Source organism: Erinaceus europaeus, chromosome 10, assembly GCF_950295315.1.
Source record: "Erinaceus europaeus chromosome 10, mEriEur2.1, whole genome shotgun sequence".
Taxonomy (NCBI): domain Eukaryota; kingdom Metazoa; phylum Chordata; class Mammalia; order Eulipotyphla; family Erinaceidae; genus Erinaceus; species Erinaceus europaeus.
In genome coordinates this window covers 16,516,102-16,534,606 of record NC_080171.1, presented here as the reverse complement: position 1 = coordinate 16,534,606, position 18,505 = coordinate 16,516,102, and the positions used below count along the sequence as shown (strand labels likewise).

Below are 18,505 nucleotides of genomic sequence, written 5' to 3'. Positions count from 1 at the left end.
AAAGACAGACACCTGCAGACCTGCTTCACCACCTGTGAAGCGACTCCCCTGCAGGTGAGGAGCTGGGGGCTCAAACCTGGATCCTTCTGCCAGTCCTTGCACTTGGCGCCACATGCGCTTAACCCTCTGCGCTACCACCCAACTCCCCCAATACAGAATCTTAAATGTATTCAACTTCTTGGCCAAGGAGGTGGCCCAGTAGATCACATGACTTGCATGTGTGAAGTCCCAGGTTCAGTCCCTGGCCCCTGTATACTGCAGGAGTTCTCTGACCTCACCTCGTCTCTCTCTCTTCAATGAAATAAATATTTAAAAAGGTGGAGGGGGAAGAGAATTTCAAGAATCAGTGAGGAAAAACATCTTTAAAATAGTTTCCTGTATGTAACTCTACATACATTTTTCAAATTTAAAGGTGAAATGAAAGTAAGAATTGTTTGTATCTGATCCAGAAAGCAAAACAGATAAGGAAGCATGGTTGGGATTGATTTCTGGTATTATGTCTCCCCGAAGATTGGAGTTATTCTGAGTTATAAGGCATGGCCAATATCAAGACTTCTGTGAGGAAAGCACTCCTCCCTTCTCCCTTTCTTTCTTTCTTTCTTTCTTTCTTTCTTTCTTTCTTTCTTTCTTTCTTTCTTTCTTTCTTTCTTTCTACTTCCCCCTCATTCCTAAATGCCCATTTATACTTTCTAATCTTAGGGATGAATGTAATTGACCCATTCCTTCTAGAGCTAAGATTCTCCATCTTGGCTGGACACTGGAATAGCCTGGGAACTTGAAACTCACCCTGATACCTACACCCCACCCCACAGAGAATTATATAATTGATCTGAAGTCCAGCGGGGTGGTGTGTTTCCCACACTCTATTTTTCTCTCTCTTTCTCTACCGCTCTCACTTCAAGTGGTGAAACTATGCATGTGAAAGGTCCTGATTCTGGAAAAAACAAAAACAAATAATGAATGTAGTATTTGGAACACAGAAAGCGATTCTTCTTATTATTAATTACTCTTATTCTTTTTTCTTTCTCTTTTATTTTAAAAATTTTTTATTTTTATTTATATTTATTTTCCCTTTTGTTTCGCTTGTTATTTAACATTGTTGTGGTTATTGTTGTTATTGATATTGTTGGATAGGACAGAGAGAAATGGAGAGAGGAGGGGAAGACAGAGAGAGGAGGAGAGAAAGATAGACACTTGCAGACCTGCTTCACCTCTTGTGAAGCAACTCTCCTGCAAGTGGGCAGCCGGGGCCTCGAACCCAGATCCTTATGCCGGTCCTTGTGCTTTGCCCCATGTGCGCTTCACCCGCTGCACCACTGCCTGACTCCCAGTCTTATTATTCTAATGGCCGTCTTTATGAAACTTTTCTATTCTTCCTACCCTTCATCTTGTCTGGATTAAAGTCAACATCCCATGATGATTTCTACAGTATTTTATACTTTGCCCTCTAGACTAACAGATCCATTATGTAACTATATAATAATGGTATACTCAGAGCATATACTATAATTTTGGAACATAAAATATTAACTGATAACATTCATTGATAAAGCAAAGGCGGTAGCTGTCCTGTCTGGATACTTAGTACTTAGTAAGGATATATGTATATGTTTTTAAAATTTAACACTTTCTGGGGCTGGGTGGTGATGTACCTGGTTGAACCCACACACTACAGTAGAACCTGGGTTTGAGCCCCCATCCCCCACCTGTAGGGGGAAAACTTTGAGAGTGAAGCAGGGCTGCAGGTGTCTCTCTGTCTCTCCCTCCCTATCTTCCCCCTTCCTTCAATTTTTGACCATTTATATCAAATAAATAAATATAATAATTAAAAAATTTAACTCTTGTAGGATAATCTGCTAGTCTTACACATTATTTAGAAACATTCAATTAGTGAATCGATCCCAAACAGCCAGGCTCTTTTCACAGTGCTAGATGGAATAAAGACTCGTCACCCGACCTGTGCTGGATTAGCACAGTCAACGGCCAAGCCTTTCCCACTACAAGACAAGTTCTCAAGATCTTCCCGCACAGTCATCACCGCCCAGCTATCATCCACATTGGTCTCCAGCTCCCACTGATTCTGTGCTCGGAGAAACTAAGATGGAACTTTCGGAAAGCAAACTGGCATCTGTTCAGTGATCTTACCAACAAATCTATTCCTGCAATTCCAATTAACTCTATCCCCTCTGAAGATTCCTACAGGCGCTTCCGCCAAGCCATCTTCAAAGCAGCTTCCCAAGCTATTCCTCGTGGGAGACGTGCTAACTATATGCCTTGTCTTGATGCTGAATGCGAGCAACTACTAAAGCAGTATGATGAGTCGGGCGACCCAGATGTGGCTGACCATCTCATTGCCTCCCTGGATGCAGCACACCAAGCCCGCTGGCAACAACTCACGGAAAGTCTGAACTTCACCCACTCAAGTAGGAAGACCTGGAAGCTTCTTCACAGACTGGGTGCCGGTAGCCAACCCCCTCCCGTCTCCCATCCTCCCATATCTCCAAACTCAGTGGCCAGTCACCTAACTCAAGTTGGACGTGCTAAGATTGACCCAGTCTGGAAAAGAGAAATTTCCCATGAGTGGTCATCCCACTTCCATTTATCTTGTCCATCTCCAAAACTCTCTCCCTTTACACTGTCTGAACTGGAAGACGCTTTGAAGAGGGTTAAACTGAGAACAGCTGCTGGCTATGATAACATCACCCCAGAACTCATTCTTAACCTGGGTCCCGCGGCAAAGAAGTGGCTCGCTTCATTCCTGTCCCACATCTTGGAATCTGAGTCTATGCCCAAAGTTTGGCGTCGTGCGAAGATTATAGCGGTTTTGAAACCAAAGAAAGACCCAACACTGGCCGCCAGCTATAGACCAATTTCTCTCCTCTCCATGTGTTACAAACTCCTTGAGAGGCTGCTTCTGTCACGTATTTCTCATCTTACAGAGAAATTCCTATCACCCGCCCAAGCTGGTTTCCGCCCAGGAAGATCTACCTGCGAACAAGCCCTGGCCCTCTCAACTTACATTGAAAATGGATTCCAGAAGAATTTAAAGACGGGTGTTGTCTTTGTTGATCTCACAGCAGCCTATGACAGAGTTTGGCACCGTGGTCTCCTAGTCAAGATCTCAAGATGCCTCCCTCCATGGGTGGCCAACACTATATCGTTTCTTCTCCAAAACAGAAGATTCCGGGTGTATCTGGGTGACAAGTCTAGCAGATGGAGACTTGTCTCAAGTGGCCTCCCCCAGGGCTCTGTTCTGGCTCCTACGCTATTTAATATTTACATCAATGACCTTCCAGAAACTTCTTCAAGGAAGTTCATCTACGCCGATGACATCTGCTGTGCAACTCAGGCATCCAAGTTTGACATCCTCGAGGAAACACGAAAGACATGTCTCTGATATCTGATTACTGTAAAAAATGGCCACTAATCCCTAGCACTGCAAAAACGGTATCATCTGTTTTCCATCTACACCATGCCTCCGCCTCGCGTGAGCCTAATGTGCAGCTTGGCGATACGAGAATCCGGCATGAAGCCCAGCCAGTCTATCTTGGCGTTACTCTCGATCGCACTCTGTCATTTCACGAACATCTCATAAAAACTGCAGCAAAGGTGGGCGCGAGGAATCACATCATTGCAAGACTGGCCAGCTCCTCATGGGGCACGAGCGCTTCCACACTATGATCATCATCTCTGGCATTATGCTATCCCACTGCAGAATACTGTGCCCCAGGATGGTTCCGTAGCCCCCATGTCCACTTGGTCGATTCCAAATTATATTCCTCCATGAGGATAATTTCTGGAACCATCCGTTCCACCCCGGTTCCATGACTGCCAGTTCTTAGCAACATCGCCCCGCCAGATATTCGTCGGGATGCGGCATCATCTAAGTTCATTTCCCACGTCTACGCTCGACCAGACCTGCCAATATACACGGATATCTTCGCCCACCCTGTCCAACGCTTGACGTCTCGTCACCCAATCTGGTCTCCTACGCCTACACTGAACTTCTCTGTTCCAGTCTCTTGGAAACAGAGTTGGCAGTCAGCTGAGGTAAAGAACAAACACCTCATCACAGACCCCTGCAAGCGTCAACCCGGCTTTGACCTAGCACGTTATGATTGGGCCCTCCTCAATCGCTATCGAACAGGCCATGGCTGGTGCACCGCTATGTTCCATCGCTGGGGAGCCAGAGACGACCCGAACTGCCCCTGCAGCTCCAGACAGACTATGACCCACATAGTCAACGACTGCCACCTCTCCAGATTCAAAGGAGGTCTCGAAACTTTACATCAGGCTCAACCTGATGCTGTTGACTGGCTATGGAAGAAGGGCAAACGCTAGAAGAAGAAGTGAATTTGAAGAAATGTGTTTATATCCAATACTTCTTCAAACCTCCACTAAAATAATAATGATGGGATAAATAGGCAAAAAACAAAAATTTACAAGGATGAAGAAAATAATAGCACTCAAATAAGAGCACTCAGTTTTCAGAAGTGTCAGGAAGCAGCATTTTGGAGAAAGTTAAAAGCTAAGTTATGGGAATGGGCAGTAAGCAAAGTGCCTAGAGCCTCTGCAAGGCTCAGAATACCAGGAGCCTTTGAAGTTCGGGAAGGGAGTAGGGTAGAGAGATCGGAAGACTGGCTGACGGTTTGCATCAGAAGCAACTAAACTCTCAGATCCCATTTTCTGTCTTTGCTACATGGTTGTAACTTCTTCCCCACCCTAACAGAAGATTACAGACATTCCCCACCCTAACAGAAGATTACAGACATTCCCCACCCTAACAGAAGATTTTTTTCCATTATTGCTGTTGTTGGATAGGACAGAGAGAAATGGAGAGAGAAGGGGAAGTCAGAGGAGGGAGAGAGAAAGATAGACACCTGCAGACCTGCTTCACCGCTTCTGAAGTGACTCCCCCTACAGGTGGGGAGCCGGGGGCTTGAACCGGGATCTTTATGCTAGTCCATGCTCTTTGTGCCACATGCGCTTAACCCGCTGCGCTACTGCCCGACTCCATAGAATATTAATTTCTAAGAATGAAAGGACTTTACTAGGTTTTGGACAGGTGATTGAAAATAGATCCATACAAAGTCTTATCTGACCAGAATTTTAGAAAACTGGAGAAAAAGAGAAGACCTAATCACTTCCTAAAGACAGAAGACCATACATAAAATCTTTGGGTGTCAGGGTAATTTTTTTTCCCCTACAGGGTTATCACTGGGGCTCAGTGCCTATACTAGGAATCCACTGCTCCTGGAGGCCATTTTTTCCTTTTTTTTTTTTTTTGTTTTGTTATTATTGTTGTTGTTATTGTTGTTGTTGTTGGATAGGACAGAGAGAAATTGAGAGAGGAGAGGGGAAGAGAAAGATAGACACCTGCAGGCCTGCCTCATTGCCTGTGAAGCAGCCCCCCTGCAAGTGGGGATCCTTACTCGGTGCCTGTGCTTTGCACCATGTGTGCTTAGCCCAGTGCTACCACCCGGCCCCTCAGTTTTCTTTATTATTTATTTCTTTATTATTATTTTTTACTAGAGCACTGTTCAGCTCATGCTTATGGTGGTGCTGGAGACTGAATCGGGGAGTTCAGAGACTCAGGCATAAAAGTCTTTTTGCATAACCATTATGCTATCTTCCCAACCCCAACTTCTGATTTTTCTGTCACTACACTAAAACATTCTTGGGGGCCAGGCAGTGGTGCATCTGGTTAAGCTCACATATCACCATGTGCAAGGACCCAGGTTTGAACCACCCACTGCTCACCACCTGCAGGGAGAAGGCTTCATGAGTAGTGAAGCAAGTCTGCAGGTGTCTGCTTTTCTCTCCACTCTCTATTCCCCTCTCACCCCCATTTCTCTCTGTCCTGTCAAATAAAAAATAGAAAAAAAGGGAATGGAAAAAAAATGGCCACAGGGAGCAGTGGATTCGTGGTGCTGGTTCCAAGCCTCAGCGATAACTCTGGTGGCAAAAAGAGAAGAAGAAGAAGAAAAAAAAAAGAGAACATTCTTGACTATGGTCTTCAAAACTATAAAAATTATTATCAGTCAAGAATTATATCCTTAGCCTTAAAATGCCATCCTTTATCAGATGTATAGAAACTCACAATTTACCTCCCATTCATCACCCTCTGGAAGTTACTGGAAAATAGAGCAACATAAAGAAATATGTAGGATTTAGGAGACCTGACATGTGGTAGGATAGAGATGAAGGGATGAAGGTCTAGTTATAGGTAAGAAAGAACCCAAACTAGTGAAGCCTGGGATGCAGATATTGGTGGGATATCTTCAAAAGGGAGATAGAAGAGGAAACATTAACTGATGCGCGTGAATGTGTGAGTCAATCACTACTGGGAGGTATAGAAAGTTGGGGAATGTGGAGCTGAATTAGTAAGACCTGTTACTGCCTGTCTTGTTTATTTATGTATTTATTTTAAGAAAAATAACTATAGAAGAAGTAGATGCTAGAATTAGCAGTCTGTATGGTTTAACTGCAGGACTGATGTTCAGCCATACTTCTTGTTATGATATTATAACTATTTTTATGTTGATAGGTAAATGACTTCTCCCCTGAGGCCCTTCCTGTTAATGCTGCTGCTTTCTTTACGTACCTGTTACCTCCTTTGGGCCACCAGCCACCTCCCCCCATATCCATCTATTAAAAGATGAATAGTTGGTAGGTTGGAGCGACAGCATCATGGTTATGCAAAAAGACTTTCATATTTGAGGCTCTGTGGTTCTAGGTTTAATCTCCAGCACCACTGTGAGCCAGAGCTGAGCAGGGCTCTGGTCTCTCCCATTATATTATTCCCCCCCCCCCCCCCCACTTCAAGACCATCTTCTAATTGGTTGGTGTCAAAGTAAAAAAAAAAAACAAAAAAGGTTTTCCTGGGGTTTCGTGTATGTATTATTTCACTGTTCCTGGAGGCCTTTCTTTCTCTCTTTCTCTGTGTCTCTCTTTGAATGAATGGTAAAAGACATGGAGGGAAAGGCAGAATGAGGACAGGGAGAGACACTAACTACAGCACTGCTCTATAGATTGTGACGCTTCCCTTCTGTGTGGTGACTGGGAGCTTGGACCCACACATGGTATCATGTGCACGTTATTGAGCGAGCTCTGCTCTCTGTCTAATTGGAGAAAAAAAGGAATCGGGGCCAAGTGGTGACGCACCTGCTTAAGTACACAGATTCCAGAGAGCAAGGAACTGGGCTCAAATCCCTGGTCCCCACCTGCAGGGGGAAAGCTTCACGAGTGGTAAAGCAGGGCTGCAAGTGTCTCCCTGTCTCTCCCCTTCTCTGTCTCTCCTTCCACTCTCAATTTCTGTCTCTAGCCAATAATAAATAAATGAAAATTAGAAAATAAGTAATAAAATTTTCTCCTTCTCCTAGACTTTGTAAAGACTATGGTGGTTGGGGACACACCAGACTGTACGCATGTTAAACCATACCCCTGAGTGTTTGTAAACCAATATTAAGACTAGTGATAAGAAAGCAACACTCATTCAGGCAGTTTTATTTTCTTCCAGTGGCAATATGATCACCTCACAGCTACCTATCTTCTGCTTCTTGCCAAGAAGGCTCGGGGGAAACCAGTGCGTTTAAGGCTTCCGTTTTCCTGTGGACAAGCCAGTGCTTCCCCATCCATGAGCACTAAGGTACCTGCTAGAAGCTTTTTTGGTTTTTATTTTAATTTATTTATGAAAGGAGGGGGGAAGAAGCAGTGCATCACGGTTGTACATGTGATGTTAGGAACCGAAATTGGGACCTCATGCTTGAAAGTCCAACATTTTATCCACCACACCACCTCCTAGGTCACAAATGTTAGATTAAGAGCCTTTTGTCTGAATACCCACTGCTCGTGCCACATGCCTACCTCGCTTGTGAGCAGATACACCACCAAGCCAGCCAACTTACCCATGTCAAGAAGTGAGAGACTGTCTAACATTTTTGAGAGGGAATGAGAATTTCTGTACTGGTAAAATTTTGAATGCGAACATTGCATTAAAAAAATCCTCAGCAGTTCAGGAGGTGGCTCAGTGGGTAAAGTATTGAACTCTGGAGAGGGAAGTGCAGTGAATAAGACAAATGCCTTGCTCTCCTCTCCTGGGTCAACTAGGAACACCAAAGGAGATCATCTGGGACCACAACAAGGCAGGACTAGAAGGACTTCAGGAACCCAGCAAATCACTGGAGTGAGGGAATAAGCTAAGAAGCCTACTTATAGTTTTAAGTACCTTACTTAGACACAAGTCAATCCAGGCAAGTATTGAACTCTCAAGCATGAGGTCCTGAGTTCAGTCTTTGGCATTGCCATATGCCAGTGATGCTCTGGTTCTTTCTCTCTCTCATTTTAAAATAGATAAAATTAAAAAAAAAAACTTTCTTGGGGCTGGGGAGACAGCATACTAGTTATGCAAAGCGACTTTCATCCCTGAGACTCTGATGTCCCAGGTTCTGTCCCCAGAATTACCATAAGCCAGAGCTGAGCACAATGACTCCACCGATCATGGCAGCCATTCCCCATCCTATTTCTATCCTATCTCCTATCCTGTCACCTACTTTATATCCTATCCTATCTCCTATCCTATCGCCTATCCTAATCCTATCCTATTACCTATCTTATATCCTATCCTATATTCTATCCTATCCTATCCTATCCTATCCTACATCCTATCCTATCCTATATCCTATATTCTATCCTATCCTATCCTACCCTATCCTATCATCTATCCTACATCCTATCACCTATCCTACATCCTATCACCTATCCTATATCCTATCCTATAGCCTATGTCCTATCCTATCCTATATCCTATGTCCTATGTCCTATCCTATACCCTATACCCTATATTCTATCCTATCCTATATCCTATATCCTGTCCTATCCTATCCTATATCCTATATCCTATACCCTATCATATCCTATCCTATATCCTATGTCCTATCCTATACCCTATATCCTATCCTATACCCTATCCTATCCTATCCTATCCTATATCCTATACCCTATATCCTATATCCTATACCCAATACCCTATATCCTATACCCTATCCTATCCTATACCCTATACCCTATATCCTATATCCTATACCCTATCCTATACCCTATACCCTATACCCTATACCCTATACCCTATACCCTATACCCTATCCTATCCTACCCTACCCTATCCTATCCTTTGATAGAGGGTGAGCCGCATGTAGAGACAGATGGACAATACCTGCAGCACTATTCTAATGTTTGTGATGCTTCCTTCTTTGCAGGTTGAATCCTGGGGGTGGGGTAGGGGGGTTTGAATCCAATCTTTTATTTTTTTTGCCTTCAGGGTTATTGTTGGGGCTTGGTGCCTACTACACTATGAATCTACTGCTCCTGGAGGCTATTTTTTCCCTTTTGTTGCCCTTGTTGTTTATCATTGTTACTATTGTTGTTGTGGCTGTCATTGTTGGATAGGACAGAGAGAAATTGAGAGAGAAGGGGAAGATGGGGGGAGAGAAAGTCAGACCCCTGTAGATCTGCTTCACCACTTGTGAAGTGATCCCCCTACAAGTGAGGAGTGTGTGTGTGGGGGGGCTCAAACTGGAATTGAGATCTTACTCTGGTCCTTGTGTTTTGTGCCATGTGTGCTTAACCCGCTGTGCTACCTACTGCCCAGCCCCCAAATACAATCTTTATTTTAACATGTTTATATAATTTATGTATATCAAGTATTTTTAATCTAGAAATTTATTGGTAGATCTGTAAATATAAAATGTACTCCATATGGCATGAACTACCTTAATGAATAATATTTGTTTATTATATATTATTTACTTTTTATTGCCACCCAGGTTATTGCTGGGGCTCAGTGCCGGCACTACAAATCCACAGCTCCTGACAGCCATTTTTTCCTTCTGTCTATTTTATTGTTACTTGATAGGACAGAGAGAAATTGAGAGGGGAAGGGAGATATGGAGAGAGATAGATACTTGGCAGACCTGCTTTGTCACTTGGGAGGTGTCCTCCCTGCAAGAGAGGAGCAGAGACTCGAACCTGTATCCTTGCACATGGTGATATGTGTGCTTAACGGGGTACTCCAGCACCTGCCCCCTTTTAATATACTATTTTGATACTCATTTATGTTTAAAGTCTTAAGTCTTTCTTTTGAGCAGTGCCTGTTAAGTTACAGAGTTGACCTCTGGCAGATCAAATTCCTCATGTTAATTAATTATAATCAAAATTTAAAAATTAAAAAAAATTTATTTACTTACTCATTTATTGAATAGAGCTTGAGAAGGAAGGAGGAGATAGGGAGAGAGAAAGATAAAGCAATACCTGCAGTTCTGCTTCACTACTTGTGAAACCTTCCCCCTGTAGGGGAACAGGGGGCTTGAACCTTGAGCTCTGTAAGATGTGCACTCAACTGTGTGTCACCACCTGACAACCAATCTAATTTAATCATTGCTACTGCTGCTGTTATTATTATTTGAAGATTTACTTATCAGTAGAGGTGGGAGAGAGGACCAGAGTGTCACTCTGGCACATGCAATGCCAGGGATGGGACACTGTCCGCCTTTCCAACTCCTGGCTTGCTAAGCACAAGGTGTTTCTGGGTGCGGTTACTTCCACTGAGAACCGGTTGGCTGACGCAGTAAGACCACTGCCACCAAGAACTGGCAGTTCTTCATCACCTCATAGGGTAAACAGTTGATACTTACTAAGGTGAAACTTGAGGAATGCAGAGATCAGTCACTGTCCTAAACACTTGGACCTAAATGGGACAAGGACTTCAGAACAGGTATACTACAAAGACTAAGGCAGTAGGCCAAGAGCTGACAGGCTCCCTACAGGGAAGCTACAGATTTAGGGGGCAGCTCAGGGAGGATGTGATTTCTTTTTTTTTAAAATTTTTATTATTTATTTATTTTCCCTTTTGTTGCCCTTGTTGTCTTTTTTGTTGTAGTTATTATTGTTGTTATTGATGTTGTTGTTGTTAGATAGGACAGAGAGAAATGGAGAGAGGAGGCGAAGACAGAGAGGGGGAGAGAAAGATAGCCATCTGCAGACCTGCTTCACTGCCTGTGGAGTGACTCCCCTACAGGTGGGGAGCCGGGGACTTGAACTGGGATCCTGCTGCCGGTCCTTGTGCTTTGCACTATGTGCGCTTGACCCACTGTGCTACTGCCCAACTCCTGAGGATGTGATTTCTAAATGTCATGTTTAAGGATATGTCTGGAGAGGCAGAAGGCTTAGTCAGCAGTCTCTATTTAAGGCCTGTGCTTGTGGGGAGAGAGGAGACCTGGAGAAAGCAAGAGATTGAATGAGCTCAGATCCAGGTGCCGACGGGCCATTCTGCAGTCTCAAATAGGCATCCCCGGCACAGCCTCCTATCTTTCACCATCTTCTAAGAAGACAGACGGGCCCATAGTCACCTGTGGGAGACCCCCAGGGGTCCCAGCAGTGACACTGTATGCCGGGAGATGTGCTTTCCCCCAGTTTCACAACTTGTCTCCAGTTTACCTGGAGGTCCTGGCAGGCAGTTGGCAGAACAGGAGAGAAGAGATTTCCCGGAATCTGGGGGCCTCTCCACTCCAGGAGGCTGGGGAAAGAGTAAGTGAGTGGAGAGAAAGAGGAAAGGACTCAAATGATTATTTTCTCTTCTGTTTCTGTTTGTCTGCTTTAGTTCATTTTTTCTCTTCATGAACCTTTAGGTTGGTTGGGATGTATTTACATATTTAGATGCACCTTGCTTCTAAATGCTTGCCAAGTGCTCATATTAGTACCTGCTTTTTTTTTTCTGTTTGTTTTTTTTATGCATGTGTGTGGTTCCTTATATACCTCATGGCTCAAATTTTTGCTTTTCAGATAGGGTGAAACTTTGTAATATAATCTCTCCTTAGAGTAATTCAGGTTGTAATTTACATGTTTCAGTACTAAGAAATCATTTTTATTTAAATTTCAGAGAGAGATAGTTGACTATCTCAACTATCTCTCAACTATCATCTTAATTTCCATTATAGTCCAAATGATTATATAGGCAAAATAATCCTTTTTTTTTTCTCTAGTCACAGAACTAAATAATGTTGGAATGGCACCTCTTTTCTGATCTTTTTTTTTGGCTCTCCTCCCTCCTTTGAGAATTCCTCTAATACCTCATTTAGGTCTGTCTTTCTCTGGCACATATGAGGTCATGTGCTGCAAACCTAATGAGTCATATGTCTCTGCTGTACCTAAAAGGCCGCCCATCTCCTCTCCCTATTTGGTCTTCTGAACGAAGTAAGAAAGAGTTCCTTCAAGTGACTGTGTAAAGGAATCTCTGAAGTGAGAGTGCCTTACGTTTGCAGTGGCTTCCTAGTCTGCTCTTGGCCAGTGACTGACTCCTCTCTGCCAAGGCAGATCTTTTGCACACAAGTTCTGTGCACCATTGTATCACACAGCCTACCTTGAGTATATGTAGGTGATACTCCATCCTGCCAGACTAGTGTGTGCCAGATAAGGGCTAGAGGTGTGTTGTACAGGATGGGAGTAAGCACCACAGGGATCCAAACTGGACCGGCTCAGCTTAGAATAATGTGAAAATTATTTAAGCCAAGATAAGTAGGATTAGCAAAAGCACAGGCACCTACACATGCTCATTACATTCTGTTGATGATGCCTAGATTTGTTTGGTTAAAATGAAGAAGTAGGGGGAAAGCGTGCGTGCTTGCGTGGGTGCGTGCGTGTGTGTGTGTGTGTGTGTGTGTGTGCGCGCATGTGTGCGTTTGCGTGTGTGCGTTTGCGTGTGTGTGTGTGTGTGTGTGTGTGTGTGTGTAAGAAGAGAAAAGAGAAGAGATCACGGACTCTCGCAATGTCATGCACTTTTGAGCAAGACGCAACACTGATACGATTCATTTCAACAAATCCATGTAATGGTATATGAAATTCTTCAGGCAGAGGAGTGTGTGTGCTGTTATATACATGTACCACAGTAGCCATGTAGCCTTTGTTTGTACAACACTGTCCTTTTTTTTTTTTCAAACACTGAGCCTAAACTTAACTGTCGTGTTTTTCTCAGCCTTACATTCCATGTAGCTAGTAGTTGATGGTAACTGGCAGTCCTGCAGAACTCTGGCATCCTTGATTCAGAGCTGAAAAGACTAGTAGCAGAGATCGTATTATGTGTTTGAATAGTTCAGGCCTGAAATTTGTCCTTGAATTAAAACAGTGTCAGTGGAATGAGAAAAGAAAGGAAGATGTGTAAGAAATTCAAGTAAAATTGCCTGGCCAGGTTAACTATATGTTGGGGAAAAAGAAAAGAGGGAAAAATAAAAAAGTCCAATATACTTCATAGTAATAGCCTTTAGGGGATATCTAGTATACCCTTTTGGGGGGTGTACCTTTATAGAGGGGGAAGGATGATGGAATATAAATGTGTCTGGTGGTACTGTCAACATAGGATCCCAAATATCCTTTTACCAGGAGGTCTTTTATAATGTATTATTTATTATTAGTAGGCATTGCTAATTTGTTCTTACAGCAAAGAAACCTGTATTTCAAACTTGTTTACCTTCCTTGTACTTTGTCTTTGTAGTTAGCAAAAGATTTACTTACTTTCTGTAGCACCGCTCAGCTCTGGCTTATGGTGGTGCTGGGGATTGAACCTGATATTTTGGAGCCTCAGGCATGGAAGTCTTTTTGCATAACCACTGTACTATCTTTCCAGACCTAGAAGTTATTTTTCTGGGCTTACAGTGACTATTTGAGAGTGACAAGCTAAGTTATATGCTATGTAACAAGAATGTTTCAAGATACACTGAAAGTCAGAGATTCATCCGCCTAGTAATTTGAGTTAATTTTTTTGATTTCTCGTTTCCTGCAGTAGGTTGTTTGTACTCCTTCAATACGTGTTCTCTCATTTTATTTTATTTTATTTTTTTCTTCTGGGGCCTTGCCCTGTGCTTGAAATTGCTTTTTTTTTTTTTTTTTTTAAAGTTAAGTCATAGTGGCGTTGTCTCTAAATTCTTTTATTTCTGAACAGTCAAAGAATCTGAGTCTAGAAGAGATGACTACAAGTGATGAAAATTGTGTGGCTGGACTAACAGACTATGACTGGTGTGAAGATGGCTTTTCAGCAGGTGTGGGTACTCCCCAGACACCCCAGGTTGGTTATATTTGTTATTGTTTAAAGCAGACTATGTTGTCTAATTGTAAAACAAAAACAAACCTATTTAGGCTCTACCATGAGCTCTAGCGTGATTGCGCAAATTTAATCCTTAAGCCTTTGAAAACGTCAGTCTGTGCTGGAATGTGAATGAAAGGGAACCCAGATATTTCCAACTTGAGGAAAGCCGTGATTCTGTATTGTAGTAATTTATTGTTCCTTTTCGTTTTTTAAAAAGAGGTTTACTTTACATGCAGTTAAATAAGTCACAGCCATAGTGTAAACATTCTGTGCTTGGATAAATGTCTGGAGCTGTATAACCACCACCAAGATAAAAAGCAGTTCTGCTGTCTTCCAAATTCCCTTAGTCCTATTTTAGTCCATTTTTCCTTTCCCCCAACTCAGAATAGCATATGATCTGTTTTTCTTCTCTTTTGATAATCCTGCCATTTCACCTGCGGTGTGTTGAGCTTCTTAGATGTGCCATGACTTTCACAGACAGTGCCAACCCCCCCCCCCCGACCCCCATGGCTGTATTAATTATATTTCAGTCAGCAATACAGGAGTGTTCCTATTGCCCCATATACTTAGCAATATTTAATATTTCTAACTTGTTCAATATTTTCTAAGCTGGTGAGTGTTAAGTGCTCTCACTGGGTTTAAATTTATGGATTTTTTGGGGGGGATACCTGTGCGCTTTTTCCTATATTAACTGGTCATTTTTTTCTATCCTGAAAGATATTTTTTTCAAATCCTTTGTTTATTTTCCTATTGGATTGTTTCTTCTCGTTGTATTGGCTTATAATAGTTCTTATATTTTTCTTTGCCATTTTTTCCCCATATTCTTTTTTTTTTTTCCCCATTTCCCCAGAGCACTGCCCATCTCTGGCTTTTCTTATGGTGGTGTTGGGGAGTGAACCTGAGATCTTTGGAGCCTCAGGCATGGGAGCATTTTTGCATAGCCATTATGCTATCTACCCAGCACCCCCCCCCCATATTACTATTTTTCAAATAACCTTTTAATCTTTTAAATATTACTTTGGATACAGAGAGAAATTGAAGGAGGGAGGTTTTAGAGGGACGGAGAGAGAGACATACACAGCTACGGTGCTGCTTCACTGCTTGTAGGCTTCCCTCCTACAGGCAGGGGGCTGGGATTTGAACCCGAGTCCTTGTGTACTATACGACACTGCACTGGATGTGCCGCCTCCCAGCCCCAGTCCATATTGTCCACATTGTTTTCCTTTAGGAGTGTCTTGGCTATTCTTACCTCATCGCATTTTCACATACACTGTGGATTTACTTTAAAAAATTTCACAAATACTACTCAAAATTGTGTTGCATTTACGATCTGATTTGTGCAGCATGGAAATCCAGTTCCTCCCATTCTCCTGTCTGTGCAAATAGTAGGCCTCTCCATTTCCTAGGCTTTAGGTCATGCCTTTCAATAAAGTTCCGAGCATCTGTTTCCCAAAAGGCCTTTTTCTTTTTTTCTCCTCTCAGTGCAACACTAGCAAATGAACTTGTGGCCTCACACAGGCCGATGCTACTGAGCTGTCACGTGGGCCAGCTATGCCATCTTTTATTTAGCGAAACTCTCCCTTTGGTGCTACCCATGATGCTTCCCTATGGTGTCAGGCCTTGGACTGATGGCCGGGCACACAGTAAGGTGTCCCCTCTTAGGTCATCTGTCTTCTGTCCCTTCCACTCCTGTCTCTTATTTGTATTTTATCTGATTTTCTTCTATTTAATTAATACTGGGAATGGTAAATGTTTTTATCACATTTTCCTGGCTGATTGGTACTGGTCTATAGATATGAACTTGATATTTACAGGTTGGGGAGTTCGCGTGACAGCAGTGCATCAGGCTGGGCTTTCTTTCCTACCTGAGGCCCCAAAGGTCTCAGGTTCAGTCCTTGGCATCACCATATTCCAGAGCTAAGTAGTGCTCTGGTCTTTCTTGCATAAAAAGTAAAGAAACACCTTTCTGGGGAGTCAACATAATGGTTATGCAAAAGACTTCCATGCCTGAGGTTCCAAGGCCCCAGGGTCAATTCCCAGTACCACCATAAGCCAGAACTATGCAGTGCTCTGGTAAAGGAATTTTTTTTTTTTTTATGTAGGTTTTGGGGCCAGGCGGTAGTGCACCTGGTTAAGAACTCACATTATAGTGTGCAAGGACTTGGTTCAAGCCCCTGGTCCCCACCTGCAGGGGAAAAGCTTCACAAGGGTGAAGCAGGTCTGCAGGTGTCTTTGTCTCTCTCCCTCCCTCTCTTTCCTCCCCTCTCAATTTCTCTCTGTCTATACAATAATGAAAAAGTATTTTTTAAAAAGAAGAATGGGTTTTGATCCTGGGGAGGTATCAGCATGTCAGAGCGTAAGATTTGTATGTCTGAGTCCCAGAAGGCCCTGTTTTAATCTAGCATCACTCTAAGCCAGAACTGAGCACCGCTCTAATCTCTCTTGCTGTCTGTCTCTGATAAAAAATAAAAAAAACAACTTTAAAAACACTGATTTTTATGTTTTGATTAACAGTCTTCCAGGACATTTTAATTCTTATGATTTGCATATCTTCATATATTCTATATAGGAAATTATATCATTTGTTAATGACAGTTTTATTTCTTCTAATTCTTATGCCTTTCATTTTGTTATTATGTTATTATGTTATTATGTTATTATTTTAAAGATTTATTTATTGATTGATGAGAGAGAGAACCAGAGCATGACCCTGGAATATACAATGCTGAGACTGGAAGTTAGGACCTCTTGTGTGCCAGTCCTTTGCTTTTAACTGCTGAGTGGACTCCGGGGCTACTGCCAGCACCTTTAGAAGTTTGCATAGTGGAGCCTGGGAGGTGGCCCCTGGGAGGTGGCTAGAACTTTGGACTTGAAAAGCATGAGGTCATGAGCTTGAGCCCCCAGCATCTCCTGTGCCAGAGTGGCACCTGGCACTCACCCTCTTCTCTCTCACTGTTTAAAGATTTATTCATTTATTTATTTAGTGATAGTGTGGAAAGAGAGAATAAGTGAGAGAACCAGAGCATCACTTTGGCTCATGTGATGCCATGGCCTCGTGCTTATGAAGTCACCCTGTAGCTGTTGTGACACTACTTCCTGTGTGGCTCTTTCTCTCATGTAAATATATATACATATATATATATATATATATTTAAATAATAGTGTAGCTGTCATTTTTTTTAAATAATAGTGTAGCTGTCATTTCTTACATTTTTCAAAATGTAAAACAATGCTCCTGATATTTTCTTGTTAAATATGTTTTTCCCCTTTCCTCTGTCTCTTTTCTCCATCCCTCCTATTAAATTATTTTGTTAATATATATGCCCAGACCAGTATTTATATATGTTTGATTCATACATTTGTCTGGTAATCAAAGGATGGGGGGCAATTCTGAGGGATTTATCTGTAGTTATCCTTAGTGTTTCTTAACATGTGGGTTTATTTGATTAAGCATTTTATTTGAAACATGTGGAAAATCAACTATCCATAAAACTGATTGAAATGATCTACATTTACTAGAGAGAACTAAATGTACATCTTCAAATTTCTTGGTATTGCCAATAATATCCTTCTGCTAGTATTTCATTTTAATAAAAGTTATGTAGAGTAATTTGCAAATAATTAAGGCATGTTATAAAGAAATTGACTTTTCTTCTTCAGTGTGCTTTATCCAGCAACTTTTTTTTTTCCAGTTTGCCAAGCATTGGACAGAATCAAATGGCCTGGAATCTAAACCATTAACTCCAGTATTATGCAAAGCATCTGCCAATAAATTAAAGAACAAAGAGAATGTACACACTCCTAAGTCTGCTATAAAGAATGAAGAGTGTTTTGTATTTCCTGAGCCAAAGACTCCGACTAATAGGAGCCAGCATAAAAGGGAAATACTCACTACACCAAATCGTCACACTACACCTTCAAAAGGTATTTGCTGTATGGATTAAATAAGTAGTAGGGAAACTCCTTCAAGTTCCATTTCTCTTTCTTTTTTTTTTTTTATTGTTATTGTTGTCATCGTTGTTAGATAGGACAGAGAGAAATGGAGAGAGGAGGGGAAGACAGAGAAGGGGAGAGAAAGATAGACACCTGCAGACCTGCTTCACCACCTGTGAAGGGACCCCCCTGCAGGTGGGGAGCTGGTGTCTCAAACCGGGATCCTTCTGCCAGTCCTTGCACTAAGCACCATGTGTGCTTAACCTGCTGCACTATCGCCCGACTCCCTCAAGTTCCATTTTTCTTACAAACATATGCTGGGTCAGAAATGACTCAGGAATTTCTAGAAGTCAAACTTTTGCATGTGTGTGTGTGTGTGTGTGTGTGTGTGTGTTTAAAGTATGTTATTTGTATTCATTGAAATGGAAGTATATTAGT

At 42.3% G+C, this 18,505-nt stretch overlaps 1 protein-coding gene across 3 annotated transcripts in view; it reads left to right on the top strand.

Moving 5' to 3' along the window:
* Window positions 1-18,505, top strand: part of MELK (maternal embryonic leucine zipper kinase) — a 141,573-nt gene that overhangs the window by 52,433 nt on the left and 70,635 nt on the right. For all 3 annotated transcript variants that reach the window (XM_060199174.1, XM_007524096.2, XM_060199173.1), the window contains exons 12-14: window positions 7,520-7,648; window positions 13,991-14,113; window positions 17,827-18,058. In XM_060199174.1, the coding sequence (XP_060055157.1) occupies window positions 7,520-7,648; window positions 13,991-14,113; window positions 17,827-18,058 (484 nt within the window). The remainder of the gene's footprint in view (window positions 1-7,519; window positions 7,649-13,990; window positions 14,114-17,826; window positions 18,059-18,505) is intronic.